This window comes from Poromitra crassiceps, assembly GCF_964638095.1.
Source record: "Poromitra crassiceps genome assembly, chromosome: 28".
NCBI classification, from domain to species: domain Eukaryota; kingdom Metazoa; phylum Chordata; class Actinopteri; order Beryciformes; family Melamphaidae; genus Poromitra; species Poromitra crassiceps.
This window is the reverse complement of record NC_139651.1, coordinates 18,450,680-18,468,611: the sequence shown is the minus strand read 5'-3', so window position 1 is coordinate 18,468,611 and position 17,932 is coordinate 18,450,680. Positions and strand designations below refer to the sequence as shown.

The following is a 17,932-nucleotide window of genomic DNA, read 5'->3' as shown; positions in this document are numbered from 1 at the left end:
CTTAATTTTATGTAGAATGCAGAGGATATGTAACTGTTTAGTTAAACTTGCATTCCAGGAATATTGTGCTCTTAAGACACCGTTAGTGGAGTGGACGTTAGGTTGCGCACCTATGTTAGGTTGCGTAACCTATGTGCGATTCGAAATAACGCATCCGAGATAGAAACGTTATGAATATAGCCACGTTATAAACAACAAACTAACGCTGGTGATCCGTATGGAATTAGTGTTACTCGAAATGGTTAACGGTTATATCAATTTGGTCATTCAGTGGCATTTTACTGCCATATAACATAACTAAGTTGCGAAGTGGCCTTCGCAACTAGCACTGAACCGGAAGAACAAATACGTTTGCGTTGAACGCGGAAGAGAGAAAAAGTGGGCGTGGTGAATAAGGTGAATAGAGCTGCAAAAAAAAAAAAAATATATATATATATATATATATATATATATATATATATATATATATATATATATATATATATATATATATATATATATATATACATATTTTGTTTTGTTTTGTTTTGTTTTGTTTTGTTATGTTTATATATTTTTTGTAAATATATATATATATTTCTTTATGTGTATATGTGTATGTATATATATATATGACTGCAATGACTGATATCAAATGGGCAGGAGAATTTGGCTTTAAAATCCTAATGCATGGTATGAAGCAAGATCACAAACACACGCGTGCGCACACACGCACGCACACACGCACACACACACGCACACACTGCTCGCTCTGGATCAGCCGCAACAGTGCCAATAGTATTTATACAAAGGAACAATTATGATGAGAAACCCTGAGACATTTCCCTCTTCCCCCCCCCCCCCCCCCCCATATTTTATTTTGTAATTTTCTGAACATAGAAAACAAAAACAAGCTCAGACAAAAAACAAACAAAACATACATATAACAACATTAATGTTACAACATGGCGCTACCAGCCGCGTCAAGTGCCTATGTGCTTGTAAGAAATGTGCGTGGAATCCCATGCTAGAGGTCCATGAGAAGTCAGCTGAGCAAGTTACTTGTCGCTCTTAACCTCATCTAAGTAGTCTAGAAATGGGTCCCAGATGATTGTGAATTTCCTAAATGAATTGGTCCTCAGGAACCGGAGTCTCTCCATATGTATAACCGAGACCATGTCTGTCAGCCACAGCTGAAAAGAAGGTGAGGGGGACTTCCACTCCTTCAAAATGAGTCTTGGCGATAGTCATCCGCTGCGTCAGAGACTGTTGTACAGCCGTAGGGAGGAGCAGAGAGGACTCTGAGCAGCTGAAGATGGCGAGTTCCGCCTCCGGCTGGAGGGTTATGTTATAGGCCTTATAGTACCAATCAAATATTTTGGCCCAGAATCCAGACAGTGAAGGACAAAACCAAAAAGCATGAGATAATGTACCCTCTAACACCTGACACCTATCACATAGTGGTGAGACAGAGGGATAATGTACCCTCTGACACCCGACACCTATCACATAGTGGTGAGACAGAAGGGTAGATCTTGTGCAACTTGGACTTTGAATAATGAAGACGATGAGTGACCTTAAATTGGATCAGTTGGTGTCTGCTGTTAACTGAACAGAGCTGGACTATTAGATAGACTCCTGTCCCATATCATTTCAGACAAGTCAACATCAAGTTCCTCCTGCCACGCCTCCCTGATCCTTTCAGTAGGGGCCCTGATACAGTCATCAAACAGACACACACATCTAGAGATAAGATGCCTGGATTGAGGGGGGATTAACATCACATCAAACAAAAAGCAGGTTCAACTACAATCATGAATCTTGGATCGAACATAGTTCCTGACTTGTAGGTATCTGAGCCAATGCGTGTTGTGCAACTCAAATGTCCTCCTCAGAAGATCAGATCATCTGGTTAAGGATGAAGAGCTCAGACACAACATCATTGCTCTGTCTCTCTGTGGTTATTTGCACTGTGTTCCCAGTGAAAAACAACGCATGAAATCATGCTCTAATTCTCAAACAAACACAATTAAGCTCAGGCCTTTTGTACTGTTGTTGTCGCTGGCTCTTCTCTCTCTCTCTCTCTCTCTCTCTCTCTCTCCCCCCCCCCTCCCCCCCCCCCCCTCTCTCTCTCTGTCTATCTCTCTCTCTCTCTCTCTCTCCCCCCCCCCTCTCTCTCTCTCTCCCCCCCCCCCTCTCTCTCCCCTGCTCTCTCTATTCAATTCAAAGCATAGTTATTGGCATGAAATACGGAGTACATGTTGCCAAAGCAACAGTATACTGTAGTACAGTATACTGTTGCAGTACAGTAACTGTACGATACATTGTTACATTGTAGTAAACAGAATATAGAATGATGAGTTACAGTTACATATTGGTTAATTAAATAGGAAAACGTTCAGAGCAGATTTGTCTCTCAGACTGTAACATGTAACATTAACTTTGCCGCTGCCATCTTCTCTTCCTCTCCAAGTATAACCACTACTAGTTTCATTTCATTAGAAATGGGGGGAGAAGTTTGGAAAGTGTTTTTCAAATTCAGAGTGATATTTGTTTTTTTATTTTGTCATATTTACGGCATTCAAACAACAGATGTGATTCAGTCTCTTTTGCAGTTTGTTTGCAGTCTCTCTCTCTCTCCCTCCCCTATTCTGTCACGTCTCTCTCTTTCTCATGTTCATCATGAACGCACTCACATGACCGCGTGGTGACCGTGCTGCTCTTCTCTGTGTGTCTTAGTCCACGTGCAGATCCTGCTGGCCGTGGGCCTGGCAGTGTTCTGCTACTGTCTGCTGCTGGGCTGCGTCCTGTGCTGGCGCCGGCGACGCAAGAGTCTCTCCTCGCAGGACAAGGAGGCGGCGCTGTCGCCCCCCGGTGGCGGCGGCGGCCCTGCCGAGCGGGTGAGCGTGACCCTGACGCCGTGCCCCCGCGCCCAGCCCGTCCGGCAGCAGTACGAGGAGCTGCGCGGAGACGTGTTGGACCGCCCCGGCCCTCATCAGGGCAGCTCCTCGCCCTCTGAGGACGAGCTCCCCGCCCTGCCCTTTGACCCCGGCTCTCCCAGGCACTCTCCCGGGTCTTGCGTCCCCATGCGGCGCCTCAGCACCCCGGCCGTCCCCTGCTCGCGCATGAAGCCCTCCGGTCACGGCGGCCGAGCCTCTCTGCCCTCCCTCCCTAAGCTGGGCCTGGTGTCCAAAACGCGCCGGGCGATGGAGCGCCGCAGCACCGTCACCGGCGACAGCTTCCTGTACAGCGAGAACAGCCATCTGACCGCCGCCGCCGCTGCCAGAGGTCCTCCTGGCCAGCAGGGGGAGCCCTCTCCACGACAGTACGGCTCTGGCTCCCTCCTCGTGCCCTCCAAGCCCGCTCCTCTCCTGCACTTCTCCCTGCACTTGGCGCCCGCCTGTGACACCCTGGTGGTCAGCATCCTGGGGCTCTCGGGGGCCACCCGGAGGCGCAGCGGGGTGTTTGTCCGGGCCAGCCTCCCGCCGCTCTGCCCCTCCCCCCGGCAGGTGTCCTCGCGGCGCCGCAGCAGCCTCAGCCCGGAGCTCCATGGCCAGAGCTTTGTGCTGCAGGTGGGCTCTGTGGCGGAGCTCCGCGCCTGCACTCTGAGACTGGCCGTCTACAGCAGGGACTTCTCTGGCCTGAGAGAGGCGGCTCTGGGGGTGGTGGAGATGCCCTGTGGGCCGATGGACTGGGAGGCCGACACCACCACCACCTACTCCAGGGAGCTCAGCCCGGCTAAGAGCAAGCTGAAAAAGGTAGATTGGTGATTTGAGCATTTCATTCATCATTTATTGCTATTTACTGTACTACAAGTTACAGTCACCAAGCTGCAAGCACAGTCAGTGTGTGAAGCCTGAGAACAGAGAAAAGAGCAGCAGTGGACCTGAGGCCATGTTCAGACTAGGAGGCCAAATGTGAACTTTAATGACTTATTAATGATTCTATCCAGATTGGTTTTATGAGTCTGGACGCTCCAAGTCTGATTTGTGTCACTTGTCCCAAACCACATATGGAGGTCTGGACACACAGATCCGACTTGAACACTTGCCCAAATCAGATTTGTGGCAGTGCGGACACACTCCCAAATCAGATTTTGGAAACCAATCAAGATAATGATGATTTGCTGACTTTAGCAGCAAATCGGATTTGCCTGTAGTGTGAACATGGCCTTAGTCATAACACAGCAAAACAGTGCACAATACAGCTGAGTGGAGGAAAGGGGCATGTGCGTGTGTGTGTGTGTGTATGCGTGCGTGCGTGGGGGGTGGGGGGGTGCACGTGTGGTGATTTTAGATCCTTTTGGGGTCACTAATTCATCTCTTCATACACCTGCTGTACTATGTTCATTGTTACAGTTTAGACTAGAGACTTTCTTCATTTAAAAAAAAAAAAGTCGTCATTTTCAGTTGATTTAACGGATAGCGCGACTACGCACGCAGGCCTATGAATAGCCCATATCATGTTTTATCCATGAAGGAATGCAGCCTCTAATCAGCTCCCCCCCCGTTAGCTGTTTTTCCACTCTGGTCAGACATGGTGACATTGTCGTTAGCGAGTGGCGAGCAAACACACGGCGAGTGCAGCGAGCTGGCAGCGCGCCCACGCCGTGCCCTCTGTCGGAACACTGCCAGAGGGCATTCATAACAGGCATTACTCAGTCAGTCATCCTGCTCTTAGCCGAGGAGACATGCTAGAGCCAAAGTGGGAACGTCACTTCCTGCTTTTTCATTACATTACATTACGTCATTTGGCAGACGCTTTTATCCAAAGCGACTTACAATAACACATTTTTGTCAGCAATAGAGAAATCAACTATGTAACACAGTCTATGACAACTACAACTTCTGAAGGAACAGTGGTACAAGTTTAGTTCAGGTTAGTTTTTTTTTTTTTTAAGAGAGAAAGAAGTGCTTCAGTGCTTCAGCACGGTACGAGAGATTTTCATCCGCCATCTATTTTCCCATAGACATTTCGTAAAATGCCTATAGAAATAGTTGTACTTGGTCAAAGCAAACGGTTCAGATATATTTAGAAACAGGAGAGACCACATAACATTTCACTCGGACCAAAACGTAAAAAAAAAAAAGCGGGTTTAAAGAAAATTTTCGATGTTGTTTTTTTAAGTTTTGGTCCGAGTGAAATGTTCTATGGCACATGTGTCAAACTCAAGGCCCGGGCGCCAAATCCGGCCCCGGCACCTAATTTTATGTGGCCCGCGAGAGCTTGCAAATTATACAATTTGCGCAATACAATTTTTCGCAATATGGTTAAAAATAGCTATTGTTAAATTGAATAATAGTTGTAGGCTACTATAATAATTAATTCCTTTTAATTGTGCTTTCAGAGCTAGTTATTAAGTATAAAGTTAATACTAAAAACAAGAATAATCGAATCAGGCAATTATGTAATATGATAACAAGTAGGCTAGATACATCGTGTTGCATTTACATCTGGCCCTTTGAGGGTAACCATAATGCTGATGTGGCCCGGGATGAAATTGAGGTTGACACCCCTGTTTCTCCCGATTCTAAATATAGCTGAACCGTTTGGTTTGACCAAGTAAAACCATTTTTATAAGCATTTTACGAAATGTCTATGGGAAAATAAATTGCGGAAGAAAATCTCTGGTTCAGTGCTGAAGCAGCAAGTGACGTTCACTTTTCCTCTCTATAAGCATCACTCCCTGCTATGGTCATATTCACCTTATGCAGCCCCGCCCACTTGACCCATAGAGACAGTCCGCATGTCTGGGAACGCCCATACAGGCTCTAGGAACGCCCACAATAGACGCCGGGTTAGCTGGCTCAGCCTGGCTGGGGGCGTGGTCGGGGTGGGGTAAAAACCCCCGTTCTATCCATTCAGCAAACTTAGAATTTAGCTGATAGCCCAGCCCAGGCAGACACGATCGGGGATTTAACCACCGCAGTAAACGCACATCTGAGCAGACGTCTTGTGTTCTGCTCTAGAACCCCCAAACCTGTAGTTTAGAGCCGCAGCATCGTCTTTTGGTGAGTCAGCCCATGAGATATATGGGCGGTTTTACCCCACTCGCACGCCAGACGTTTTAACATTTTGTGGGCGTTCCCAGACATGCGGACTGTCTCTATTGTATCAAGACTTCCAGGATGTGATGCGGTGTCTCTGATGTGGCAGCATTTTGAGGACTGTGTCCCGCTGACGGGCAGAAAGAGCAGATTGGTGAGGGCAGGGATGGAAGTGCTGACTTAGTCGTCTCATTTTCACGTTAATCAGCATTCAGTGCTGTGCGCTGACGTCATGTAATGTGAGTCTTTTCCCCACCTGTTTTGATCCAGAGAGGCTTTTTGCTGAGCGTGCACGCTCTTTATCAGCTTTGCCCTATGTCACATTCATACAGTTGCACACTTTCACACCAGAACAATACTACTAATAATAGATATATGAATTATGTTATGTGGGAATGTGGGAATCATCGTCTATGTTGAGATATAATCATATTTGGGCTACAACATATTAGGATTCTTATAGTGTTTTACTTGCTATTGTAATTCCATACTACAATTATATGGACACTCAAAATGCATTTTTTCCTTTGATTGGTCTCCCAGGAAAGCTGAATAATATCCATTAAGTTATCAAAATGTCAGTGGTATGAAGAGAAAACATCGCATGGATGCATAACTGGGACGTATCCTCAGTGATGTACCCTGGGGTCATAGGATGTTTTGGGTCTCGCAACATCATACACCCTCGCCCAGGTGACCCAGCCGGGGCTGGCCAAGCCCCAACTTACGTCCCAGTAGCTACCCACGGTCAGCCCTCCAGGAAGGGTCGAAGGTGGTCACGTGGTCAGGGCCACTCAATCCGCTGCTCCGGAACTACTCTGCCGGGACCGGGGGAGGGAGAGGGCTCTGGTACGTAGAGGGACTGGGCTCTGTGGGTTGCCACCCGGCCGGGCTCCTCCCTCGTCTCACCAGGTCTACGACCTGTGCGCTGCACCAGACCCCCCCGCTCCAAACATCTCATTCCGAGGTGATGGTATCTTGGTGGATACCATGCAGTACCAGTAATTGGTGGCACTGCAGACTCCACTTGCGGCTTGAATGGCCCTCCTAGAAGGCCTAGGCCTAGGCTACTTGCCAACTTATGAATCAGCGCTTATATGAAATTCCAAACCTTTCAAATCTTCAAGCAGTTTATTTATTTTTTCATTTGCAATAGGACTGAAAAGCAAATGAGAAGATTAAAATGTGGGATATTTTCAGCCAATGAAGAAAGATCAAACTATGCATGGTACACAGGATTATCAATCATCTTGTTCCAAAATACCTCTGTAATGACTTCACCATGGTCAGAGACGTACATGGTCACGGCACTAGAGGGAGCCCTACTGACATAGTCCCAGATACGTGCAAAAGATGCACTGGTCAATATTCATTTCAATTTTCAGCAGCAATACTTTGGAACAGTTTAACAGCAGAGATTAAGTCTATAAACTCCTACATCTCATTCAAATCATCAGTAAAGAGCTGGATCAGGGAGAAACAGAAGCTGGGTTTAAATTATTTTATTTGAGTTCTTATCATCTTGTTGATTTTATTGTATTTTATTTGGATTCTATTTTATTCGATTTTGAGCAGTATATTTTAATTGTTGTTATGTGTGGGTGTTTCCTTTTTAATTGCTTATCTCATTGATTTGTGATTGTTTTTTATTCCCCTATGTCCTCCTCCCCCCTGCGTGGTATAGCTCAACCACGTTATACCCACAGCCTCTGACTAGTGCACTTTCACCATGCACATCTACATTAAACACTTACACGCACCCAGGCATCCACTCACCAGTACATATTCCACACAGACATGTTCTTAAAGGACCGCAATGGAAACAAGCTTTTAGCTTTATTGCGTTTTTATCCTTTTATAGTGGTGGGCCTATGTATATTTCAATCAGGAGAGACTAGAGACCAAAGAATGAATAAAATGATATTTATTACAATAACATGAATGATGCATTACAGAAAGAATGATGAGAATAAGGTATTGTTATTAGTCTTTGGCGGTTAGACACCGCAGGGAGATCTTGAGAGAGCTGCATCAGCCCAGAGCAGCATCCAGATATATCCCCCTGTGGAGTCTAGATACTGGTGGTGCTGGTGATCTCCTTCTGAGACTCATCATGATGAGACTCTTCCGACTGAAGAATCGGATAGGTCTGCGATGACCGGGAGGAGAGGGGGAGGAGGAGGGTGCGAGACTGACAGCAGCGGTGTTGAGAGGTTGAATGAGACAGAAAAAAGCATATTTAAGGAACCTGCCTCCAAGCGATTGGCTTACGACGGGGGTGAGAAGCAATGTGATAGGCTTACACTGGAGGTGTGTGGGGTGAGAGGTGATGAGAGCAGTCATGTGACACTATGCTATTGGTTAAAAGAGACTAGGCGGCAACCAGCTGATTATTCAATTGAAACCCAGAAATTGCCAGCTTATTATGAGCTTGTGAGTAGATTGAAGAGTGGAGATATAAAAAGTGAATTAAGGAAGTGTAAAATGCATATTATAAAACGGCTCTCTCAAATCAAGCAATCTGATTGGTTCACAGCCATTGTATAATTCCAGTAACCGAGTTCAATAACCCATGGCCATGGGTTATTGGTTGCCATGGCAACTCTCTTAGTAAGAGAGTAATAATAAGGCTTACCTCAAATGACAACGTAGAAAAAAAAATGGCGGAGACAGCTGTCAGATCCTTGTGAATCGATCTTCGCTTATAACTTTACTAATACTTCGCAGAAAATTATGTTTTGTACAAGAATAGATGCGGGCTAATGTCTTCTTTGCAAAAGAAAGGCTGTTAACCCCGCATTTAACTCCGCATTTAACCCCGTAACGTTAGTTGGTGTCAGCTTTGCAGAGAGCATTCAGCTTCTCAACAAGCGCTGAGAATGCAGCGCTGCGGCTCGAGCTGCCTGTCGGGGTTTCCAGAAAAATCTCAGCTACTCAGCAAGCGCCAGGATTGGCCAATGTCAACTTCAGTCTCCAGAACGATCCAATCAAATCACCCGCATGTTCTTGCGGTCCCGCCTTACAGTAGTGTTTCAACTGACTCTATCAGAATGACATGCCAGTCGGAGTCGGACTTATAGTATTATTATTATTATTATATTATCATACTTGGAAACCGTTTTATAAAAGCAATATAGCACTGCGGCCTCGTGGGATAACAGTTTATCAGCGGGATATATTCACCACAACACACGCTGCTCGAGTGCTATATTGCTTTTATAAAACGGTTTCCAAGTATGATAATGTGTGTTGTATATTCACCACAACACACTTGCTCTCGTGATATATTGCTTAATTATAGTCTTCCTGGCTTGAACTTATGTTAGAACTACATAATGTATGATATGTATATATATGTTCATTGTCAATAAAGTCTTCAATCAAATCAATCAAAGATGAAATGTGTTAACATCACTAACCAATAAAAACAACATGTATGTTTGGAAATGTCCTACAGAGATGTAAGAGATGGAAAAAAGATGGAACAACACCAAAGATGCTAGCCTGGGTAAACCCAGCCGCCACGTGACCTGCTCTCAGACCTGCTCTCAGACCTGCTCTCAGACCTGCTCTCAGACCTGCTCTCAGACCTGCTCTCAGTCACTACCAGGGTAAGCCTGAGAGCAGGTCACTGGGGGCTGGGTTTACCCAGGCTATAAAGATGCCACCTAAGATTCTGCTGGTAGACCCAGTTCCTAACTGACGTGGAATCACTTTAATGGAGTTGAATGTGCTTTCCAGGGAATTGGATTCCTAGTCCTCCTAACCCTCTAGTGTTGGTGGTGCCTTGCTCAGCCCACTGAGCTACACTGAGCCTGGGGAGAACTGGAGAAGGGGAGATATGTATGGTTCAAATCTTGAACAGCGTGAAGGTGGTGTTTTTTTCCCTCCTGTCCTCGGTTTCATTTGTCTCCACAGGACGCATGGAACATCTGCTTAATGAAAGAAGACGTTTGGTTCCCCCCTCTTGCTCAACTCTGTCTCTTTTTCTCTGTGTTGTCTCCTCCCCTGTCTCAGAGCCTGAGTGCTCAGGAGACACTGGGTCGCAGGAGGAGTTCAGTCTGCACTCCGCAGGCTCTGGGCCAACTGTTTGTGCTGCTGCAGTACCAGACACTGGCACAGCGGATCAAGGTGATGGTCCGAAAGGCCGAGAATCTGGCCAAGCTCACACGGATGCCAGGGGCTGCAGGTACATTCAATGAACATACATGTTATGCTGAGATGAGATACTGAGGCATACTGGGGTCGTTATATGTCCACTCTTCACTCTCCTCCAGCCACAGTCAGACAGAGACGGGCTCCCTGATTGGGTTCTAGTTTAATCTGATTAGGCAGTGATCAGCCTGCTGTCATTTCCTCTCCTCTCTGTATCATATCTCACCGCATCTCAATTATAGCTTTGCTGAGATGATGATGATGCTGGTCAAGAGCCAGGAAGCAGGAGATCTAAAAACCACCTTGCTATGATCAAAGAAAAGAAATGTTTTGAACTGAAGGTTTTGGGCTACATGATCATTTCTGTAGAGACTGAAACCTGTTCAAATGGCATTGCCTTTTAATTTGAGTATTTAAACAACATTTTTAAGGGAAGATTGTAATTTGCAAGTGAGTATTGACAGTAAAGGCTGAAAGAGGAGAGGCATCAGAGGATGCTGATGATGTATAAAATCTGTTCAACACAGCTTCACATCATTTGATCAAAGATAGTCCTTAAAATAACTTGATTTGCACTGGAAACAGTTGCTATTTTAGGAGCCTGTGCATGATGAAATGGCTGATTTAGATGGACATTTCTTGCAGTACAGTATGGTGAAGGGCACACCTGATAGTCAGCCCATGTGGTCCTTCAGAAGCGATGAAGTGGCTAACAAGACTTTCAGCTCAGTGGAGATTGGAGAAATGTTTTTATAATCTCAAGAATACATGATGTCCTGATATCCACCAAGACTCTCAATGCTTCTCTTTCTGTTCCATGTATCATCATACAGTTAAACTAGACCTGCATTGTGAAGTATATTTGAATAATGAGTCTATTTTCCATCTGTATGTCTAATCAGGTAGAATGCACAGTATGCATGTAATCAAAACTGATATTTTTCTGGTGATTTTTTTTTAATGTGAAGATTGTATTATTGTTAACTGTAGCCTATATTGGCAAAAAGCTCTAACTCTAATTTTGGTGATTTTTCTGTGAGGAAATTTGATGCCCTTGAGTTTGTGACAACCTTTCAGAACAAAAAATAAATGTCTTGTATTTGATTATTATTAGAGCAGTTTGTTTTGTATACGTCTGTTTTGTTTACGTCTTTGACTTATTTCTACCGTTATGTTGGCACAGTTTATATCTGACTTCTTTGTACTGTTATTTGTTTGCACATTAATAATAAAAAAAATAACTAAAAAGAAAAAAAGGATAACCTCAAAAAATGCATGGCGGTCAATCTATTTCCTCCAACAGGGAGGATATATGAAATGACCAATATTATCAAAATAGAACATGATATAATCATGATTGGGGATGTAACTGCTGATGTCATTTTTTACCACAGACCACTATGTTGTCATCAACCTGCTTAAGGATGGGAAGGTGATTGGTACCAAGGAGACCAAAGGCGCCAGCGGTCCAAACCCGGTCTGGAACGCTCCCTTCCTGTTTGACCTGCCTGCTGGTGACATCACTCTGCTGCCGCTGGGCCTGGAGTTTATTGTCATGCAGGTAGGAGCTTCAAGGAGAAACCAGGGTCCAGTGGATGACAAGTGACTAAGAAACTTCTTCCATTCATTCATTCATTCCGTTATACATTCAATAAATCTTTTGCTCTTAAATTATTTTTTAATTTAATCAGGCAGGTCAATTTAGATGACTTTAGATTAGATTGACATGATGGCATGGCAGTTTGGAATTAAAATCTAATCAAATCAAATCACTACTTGTGTATTCGGAAGTGGTCTCTTGCTGCTTTTGTGTTTTGGTGACATTAACATTAGATACAGTGCTCTCATATTTGCAGCTGTCATTTGGCGCATTCCCAACCATGACTCATGGGTACCCATATAGAAGCCATTCTCATTCAGATATCTTGAGGTCAGAGGTCAAAGGTCAACACCCCTTTGAATGGTCATGACAGTTTTCTCTCGCCAGAATTTTGCCTAACTTTGGAGCGTTATTTAGCCCCCTGTCCTATTTCTTCTAGTTTCATATCATATCAGTATATTCACTCCAGCTTTAAAGGAAGACAGTTCTGTCGGCCAAAGAGTTGAGAAAAAGTGCAGCGGTCCAATACTGCCTTCTGAAAAAGTGGGAGGGACATGTCCCCCTGTGTCCCCCCTGTAAATTACGTCCTTGCGTTCCGACATCATCGCCATGTCCTCGCTAAACATCAACATTGTGTGTCAGTAAAGTGGCGAAATGTTGTCATCAAACAGCTCAGACTCCATCCAGCAAGGTCTGCTAGATGCTCCAGTATTAACATGGACGTCTCGTCTTGGACACAGCTGAATTCATCTGTTGACCAGCTGTTTAAGATTGGACCAATGCCAACTTTGACATTGATTTGATGTCAACATGCAGTGAGATGCGGCATGAGGGAGAAATCTTACGGTACTAGTGACCAAGGCGTGAGCTGCACTGTGTTCATGTGGGGGCAGTGGTGGCCCAACGGTTAGAGAAGCGAGCTTGTGACCGGAAGGTCGTCGGTTCAATCCCCGGGACCGGCAGGATAAATCTAGGTGGGGAAAGTGAAATGGCAGCGCTTGCCCCTCCCTCATTACCAACACTGAGGTGCCCTTGAGCAAGGCCCTTAACCCCCAACTGCTCCAGTGGAGCTGCTCAGTGGCCAACAGATCAGACTGTGGTTGTACTGGGCAGCTTCCAGGTATGAATGTGTGTGTGTGTGTGTGTGTGTGTGTGTGTGTGTGAATGTGAACAGGGTGCTCCTGAAAAAGAGAGCATTGCTCTCAGTGAGACTCCCCCTGTATAAATAAAAGGTTAAAAAAAAAAAAAAAAATGTGATTAAAGGTACATTCAGCGATGTTTTTGTGTTAAAATAAGTGTTAAACGGCTCTATATTCTGACAGCAATCACTGAAATAGAGTGTTTGGTCAGTGATTTGAAACCCCCAACGGCTGGCCTCTATCCCTCTCCTGTGGGCCTGCAGGCTGGGTGGACGTATCTCTGCAACCGTATGTCATAGAGACTCACGGATGGCGGCATTGGATTTGGGGTGAAAAAATACGTTTAGTCTTTTGTAGGCTTCGCGATCTGACCTTCCCTTTCCCAGAAAATGTCAACTTTTCTCTGATTGGATAGTTTGAGGTCGGCGCCAATTTTTATCCAATCAGATGTGCACAGTCTTGGAGTGGCTGCGGCCCTAATTTCACTGCTCATTCCTACTGTGAGGCTGTATGTGACAATAATCCTCTTGAATCTTGACACACACACACACACACACACAGTCTGATGTAAAGAGCTTTGGGTGCCTTGAAAAGCGCTATATAAATCCAATCAATTCATTAATTAATATTCAAATTCAAGCCTCTTTTTGCGTCTGCAGGGTCGTCTCTACACTAAGAGCAGCGTTCTGGGTCGTGTGCTGATTGGCAGCGAGGCTGCGGAGGCGGGACAAGGACACTGGAAGGACATGTGCAGCCGGGGACAGATGGAGACGGCTCGCTGGCACGTCATCCAATCAGATGTGCTGTAGGACATGAATGACAGACCACGGGTTTGGTGTCCCTCATCCGAAGGACACAGAGAGACGGGGTTTTTAGATTGTCTGTGAACCATATCTAAATACCTGTTGTTGGTAGCCTGCGTGATGTTACCTATTGTCCGTGTCTGCCGTCAACAGACTGTCAAATAGTTCAGAGTGAATTATCTCTTGAAAGACAAAAGGCAACTATCCAGATGCCCCATGTGTTTCTGCATGCCTGTGGAGGAAGAGGGGCCACTGAGATGATGCTGTCTGAGAGGACTGTGAAACGGTGTCATTCTGGTTGCATGAACTTGTGGTCTGATGTGCGTTTGTTGTGGTACCGTTTGTATTGTAATTGTGCAGAAAGGCTCCATTGGCTAACCCTAACCTAATCCCTAACCTTGCTGTGATTGACAGGTGGGTCAATATTCGCATCGTGAATTCCGTGCTGTATATATTTGCATCGCTCTGGGTGTGTAACAGCCTTAAGCCTCATTTTAATGTCAATAGTCGACTAGGACTGGGTATATTCTGATTTTCAACATTTCCTAAGATTCCATGCATTCTTGTTGATCTTGTTGCTTGTCTTTGGCTGTGTTGTGTTACTGTGCTGGTGTTGGTCCACGTTAACATGTCACTGACATGCGGTATGGCCTCATTATAGATTACATACATTGACATGCTTACTTAATTACTGCTGACATTTTGTCCCACCACGTTTTTACTTTCCAGCCACTGTCACTGGAAGATAAGGAATAGTCTAGGGCGGGCAGTGATACTCAACTTGCGGCCCGGGGGCCAGATGCGGCCCGCGATAGGGTGCAGAGTGGCCCCCCGACCATTTTCTAATTCACAATGAAAACTAACGTGAAATCAAGTTTGACTGAGCTCCAGCTAAATTGTCAAATATCGCTGCCTGCTCGCTGCCCAGGCACTTGCAGTATATGTACTTAACTAACTTAACCTAACCAGTGTGCCCAAAATTGTGAGACTAAACTCCGGCTGGTGATACCCTAAAAACCTACAATCCGCTAGAGAAAAAATAATATTAATATTTGTTTATTAACTGGCCCCTGGTCTCCTGTCATTTTGCAAAAGTGGCCCCTGAGCTGCAACGATTAATCGATTAGTCGATCGACAGAACATTTATCGACAACTATTTTGATAATCGATTAATCGTTTTGAATACAATTTTAAGAGAAAAGGTTTAAATTCTCTGATTCCAGCTTCTTAAATGTGAATATTTTCTATTCTATATATTTCTATACTTTAGTTTCTTTACTCCTGTATGACAGTAAACTGATATTATCTTTGAGTTGTGGGAAACTTTGGGAAACACTGATTGTCATTTGCTATCATTTTATGACATTTTATAGACCAAACAAAATAATCGACAGATTAATCGATTATGAAAATAATCGTTAGTTGCAGCCCTAATTGTGCCCTGGAAGTTGTTCCATTCATATATTGACCACTTCAATGCCTGCTAATGTCATGTGTTGTCTCAGTTGTATATGAATGCGTTTGCTTTTCAAAGAAAATAATTTGACAAATATCATTAGAATTTGAAATAAATTGATATGGTGATGATTAGATGTATTGCAGTCTTGATCATTTTATTTTTTGCTAATTGAATAATGGGAAAAAAGACACAAAAAAGCACTAAACATATAGTTACAGTATTATATAAAGCATTGATCTAAAAGCGGAGCTTGTACTGTGCTTTGCAAGTCATAAAAACATGGAAAGGGGGTTAGAATAACAGTTATCAATAAGGCACTTCTCAAACTGGGGAACAGTAGCAGGCTACATTGAAATGTATTCTATCTCATTTCTATTGACCTGGTCCTACACATCCCATACGCAGGTCTTCACACCACCATCCATGCAGCAACAAATGTGTCATGCAGAAAACATGATGTATACGTCCTTATGGATACAGTAACAGTGTCAGCTAAATCCTCCTTATTCATATAAAAGGGAGCAAGTGGGGAATATCTGTCTGTTTCAATTTTGGTCCCACTGATGATATCACAATGTCTATGACATCATCAGTGATGTCATCACTGACATCATTATTGACCAAAATCATCGAGCTGCGTCTGCGTGGCCTCACCTGCCCGAAGGGGCCGATAGTGCTGTTAAGCGCTCTATAAATGAACAAAACTCAACAATCTCCCTCCACCTCGGGCTTTCCCCCAGTGACCCCCAGTTTAGCTCAAACTCAAATGTGTAAATGTCTCCATGGTGGACACAGTACACTACAGTACTTCATCTAACTGATGTCTGACAAATGAGCAGGTGTGCAGAGGGGAATTAGAACCTAATCTTTCCTTTTTCCTTTGGCAAGAATGCTTTGGCTTTGCCTGGCAGTCCTACCATTAGCTTTTCAAGGCTCGTCTCATACGTTGTGAATTGTTTCGCAGGTTACCTCAGGGCTTAGGGGGAAGCATTAAAGAACCATTCCAGCGCGATTTGAGCTTTTGCTTTTGACATTTTCCATCTGTTTCATGTTCGCGCTGACAGTTTTTTGCACGCGTGTGCCAAGGTTAAAGATGCTTTTACATCCGTTGTGCCAAACCTTTCAGGTCCGTTCACTTCTGTTCAGTTCCACAGAAATCACCTCTGGAAACGTCTCGCTCGCTTTGAATGAGGAGCTGCTGACTGTGCAACGTTTGCAACTTTTACATTTTGGAAAAGAGGTCAAAGTTCATCAACTAATGTGATCACGAGAACCGAGATGAGACACCGCCGCTTTCTGCTTGTAGACAGGAAGTCTCTCCATGTCCATTCTCACCATTTTCCTCCTCAAAATGAACGGTTGAAACAACAGCTAACAGTCTCTCATTTGTCTGTTGGCTTGAATGGGCTGTCAATAACGTCCCTGTGGTCTGCAAAATAAAATGGAAAATAAAGCAAGATTTTATACAAGAAAGGCATAAAATTGGCACCCTCTACTGGGGATACCTTGTAATGTTTAGACAGCTTATATTTCAAAGTATTTATTGCAACAATGGAAACATTATGGGGAAAATAGCAAATACCTCACAGTGATGTAAATCAGTGAGGGGGTGTATCTACAGTGATGTAAAGCAGTGAGGGGAGGGATGTAAAGCAGTGATGTAAAGCAGTGAGGGGAGGGATGTAAAGCAGTGAGGGGATGCAGGAAAATGAGCAAAAACTCAATTTTAAAAGCTGAAGTTAAAGAACATAAAACAAACAAGTAGAGGGGAGGAGAAAGCACTGCTTGCTGGATGTAATGTACTGTATGTTGCAATGGACCAGAATATTCAGCAACATCTTAAGTTTTATTCTGTGAGGAATGGATTGTGCACGTTACATAAAAGTAGCAGACTTTGGCACGGAGTTTGACTTGATGTTCTCCAGAGAGAGAAAGAGAGAGCAGCCCGTACGGGGGTGTCCAGTCCTCGGCTCGGAGTCCCTCAGCAACTCCCCATCGATCTGACTGTCGCCTGGGAGCGGATGCTATTGATCCACACAGTGTGCCCACCTGTGCATCTGTCTGTTCACGGCCCTGACGGCCCTCTGGTGGCTCGAATGCCACATAAACTGACATCATTCATATATGAGTGTACAGGCACTGCTGGTGGCTGGCGACTGCATTGAGAACACATTCTGCATGGGTTCCTTTTCCTGAAACTAACACTAAATTCCCCAATCTAAGGTTCCTGCTCTTAGAACCATCAGAACACATGCATCGTGCTCTCATTTCCCTGTTCCATTCCAAAATGAAGTTCAGCTTTCTTTTCAGACATCTTTATAGAAACCAAATACTGACAAATCAAAACTACACGTCTTAGATCATATATTCAGCCTGCCACGCAGGATTACTAAAAGTAAAACATGTTTATAAGAAAGTTCTACAATCCCTCCCCCCAATTTATCTTTAAATTGTTGATGAAATGTTTTCATTTGCAGAAAGCAAAACATCTGTTCCTCATTTCTGGAAATAATATACAATAATATACAATGTAATGTTTCATTTTCTTGTAGTAGTTTGGTCAAATCTGATAAAGTTATATTTTGATGTTTGTCTACACTATAAGGAGGAAGAAGCTTTGATAAACATTCTTCCAAATGACTTTGATTCAGGGGGAGGGGGCAGTGCAGTTGAGCATGAACATAAACGTTAATGTTGGTAATGATTCATTAATTTATTATTATAGTCGCGCGAAAAGCATGACTTTACAT

The 17,932-nt window shown here is 44.2% G+C and overlaps 1 protein-coding gene across 1 annotated transcript in view; it reads left to right on the top strand.

Annotated features, from left to right (window-relative positions):
• Window positions 1-13,729, top strand: part of LOC310799597 (uncharacterized protein) — a gene marked incomplete at both ends in the record, with an annotated part of 39,757 nt that extends 26,028 nt beyond the window's left edge. Inside the window, 4 exons of the mRNA XM_083662185.1 lie at window positions 2,719-3,737; window positions 10,044-10,215; window positions 11,576-11,742; window positions 13,580-13,729. Coding sequence (XP_083518311.1) covers window positions 2,719-3,737; window positions 10,044-10,215; window positions 11,576-11,742; window positions 13,580-13,729 — 1,508 coding nt within the window. The remainder of the gene's footprint in view (window positions 1-2,718; window positions 3,738-10,043; window positions 10,216-11,575; window positions 11,743-13,579) is intronic.
• Between the last annotated feature and the right edge of the window lie 4,203 nt (window positions 13,730-17,932).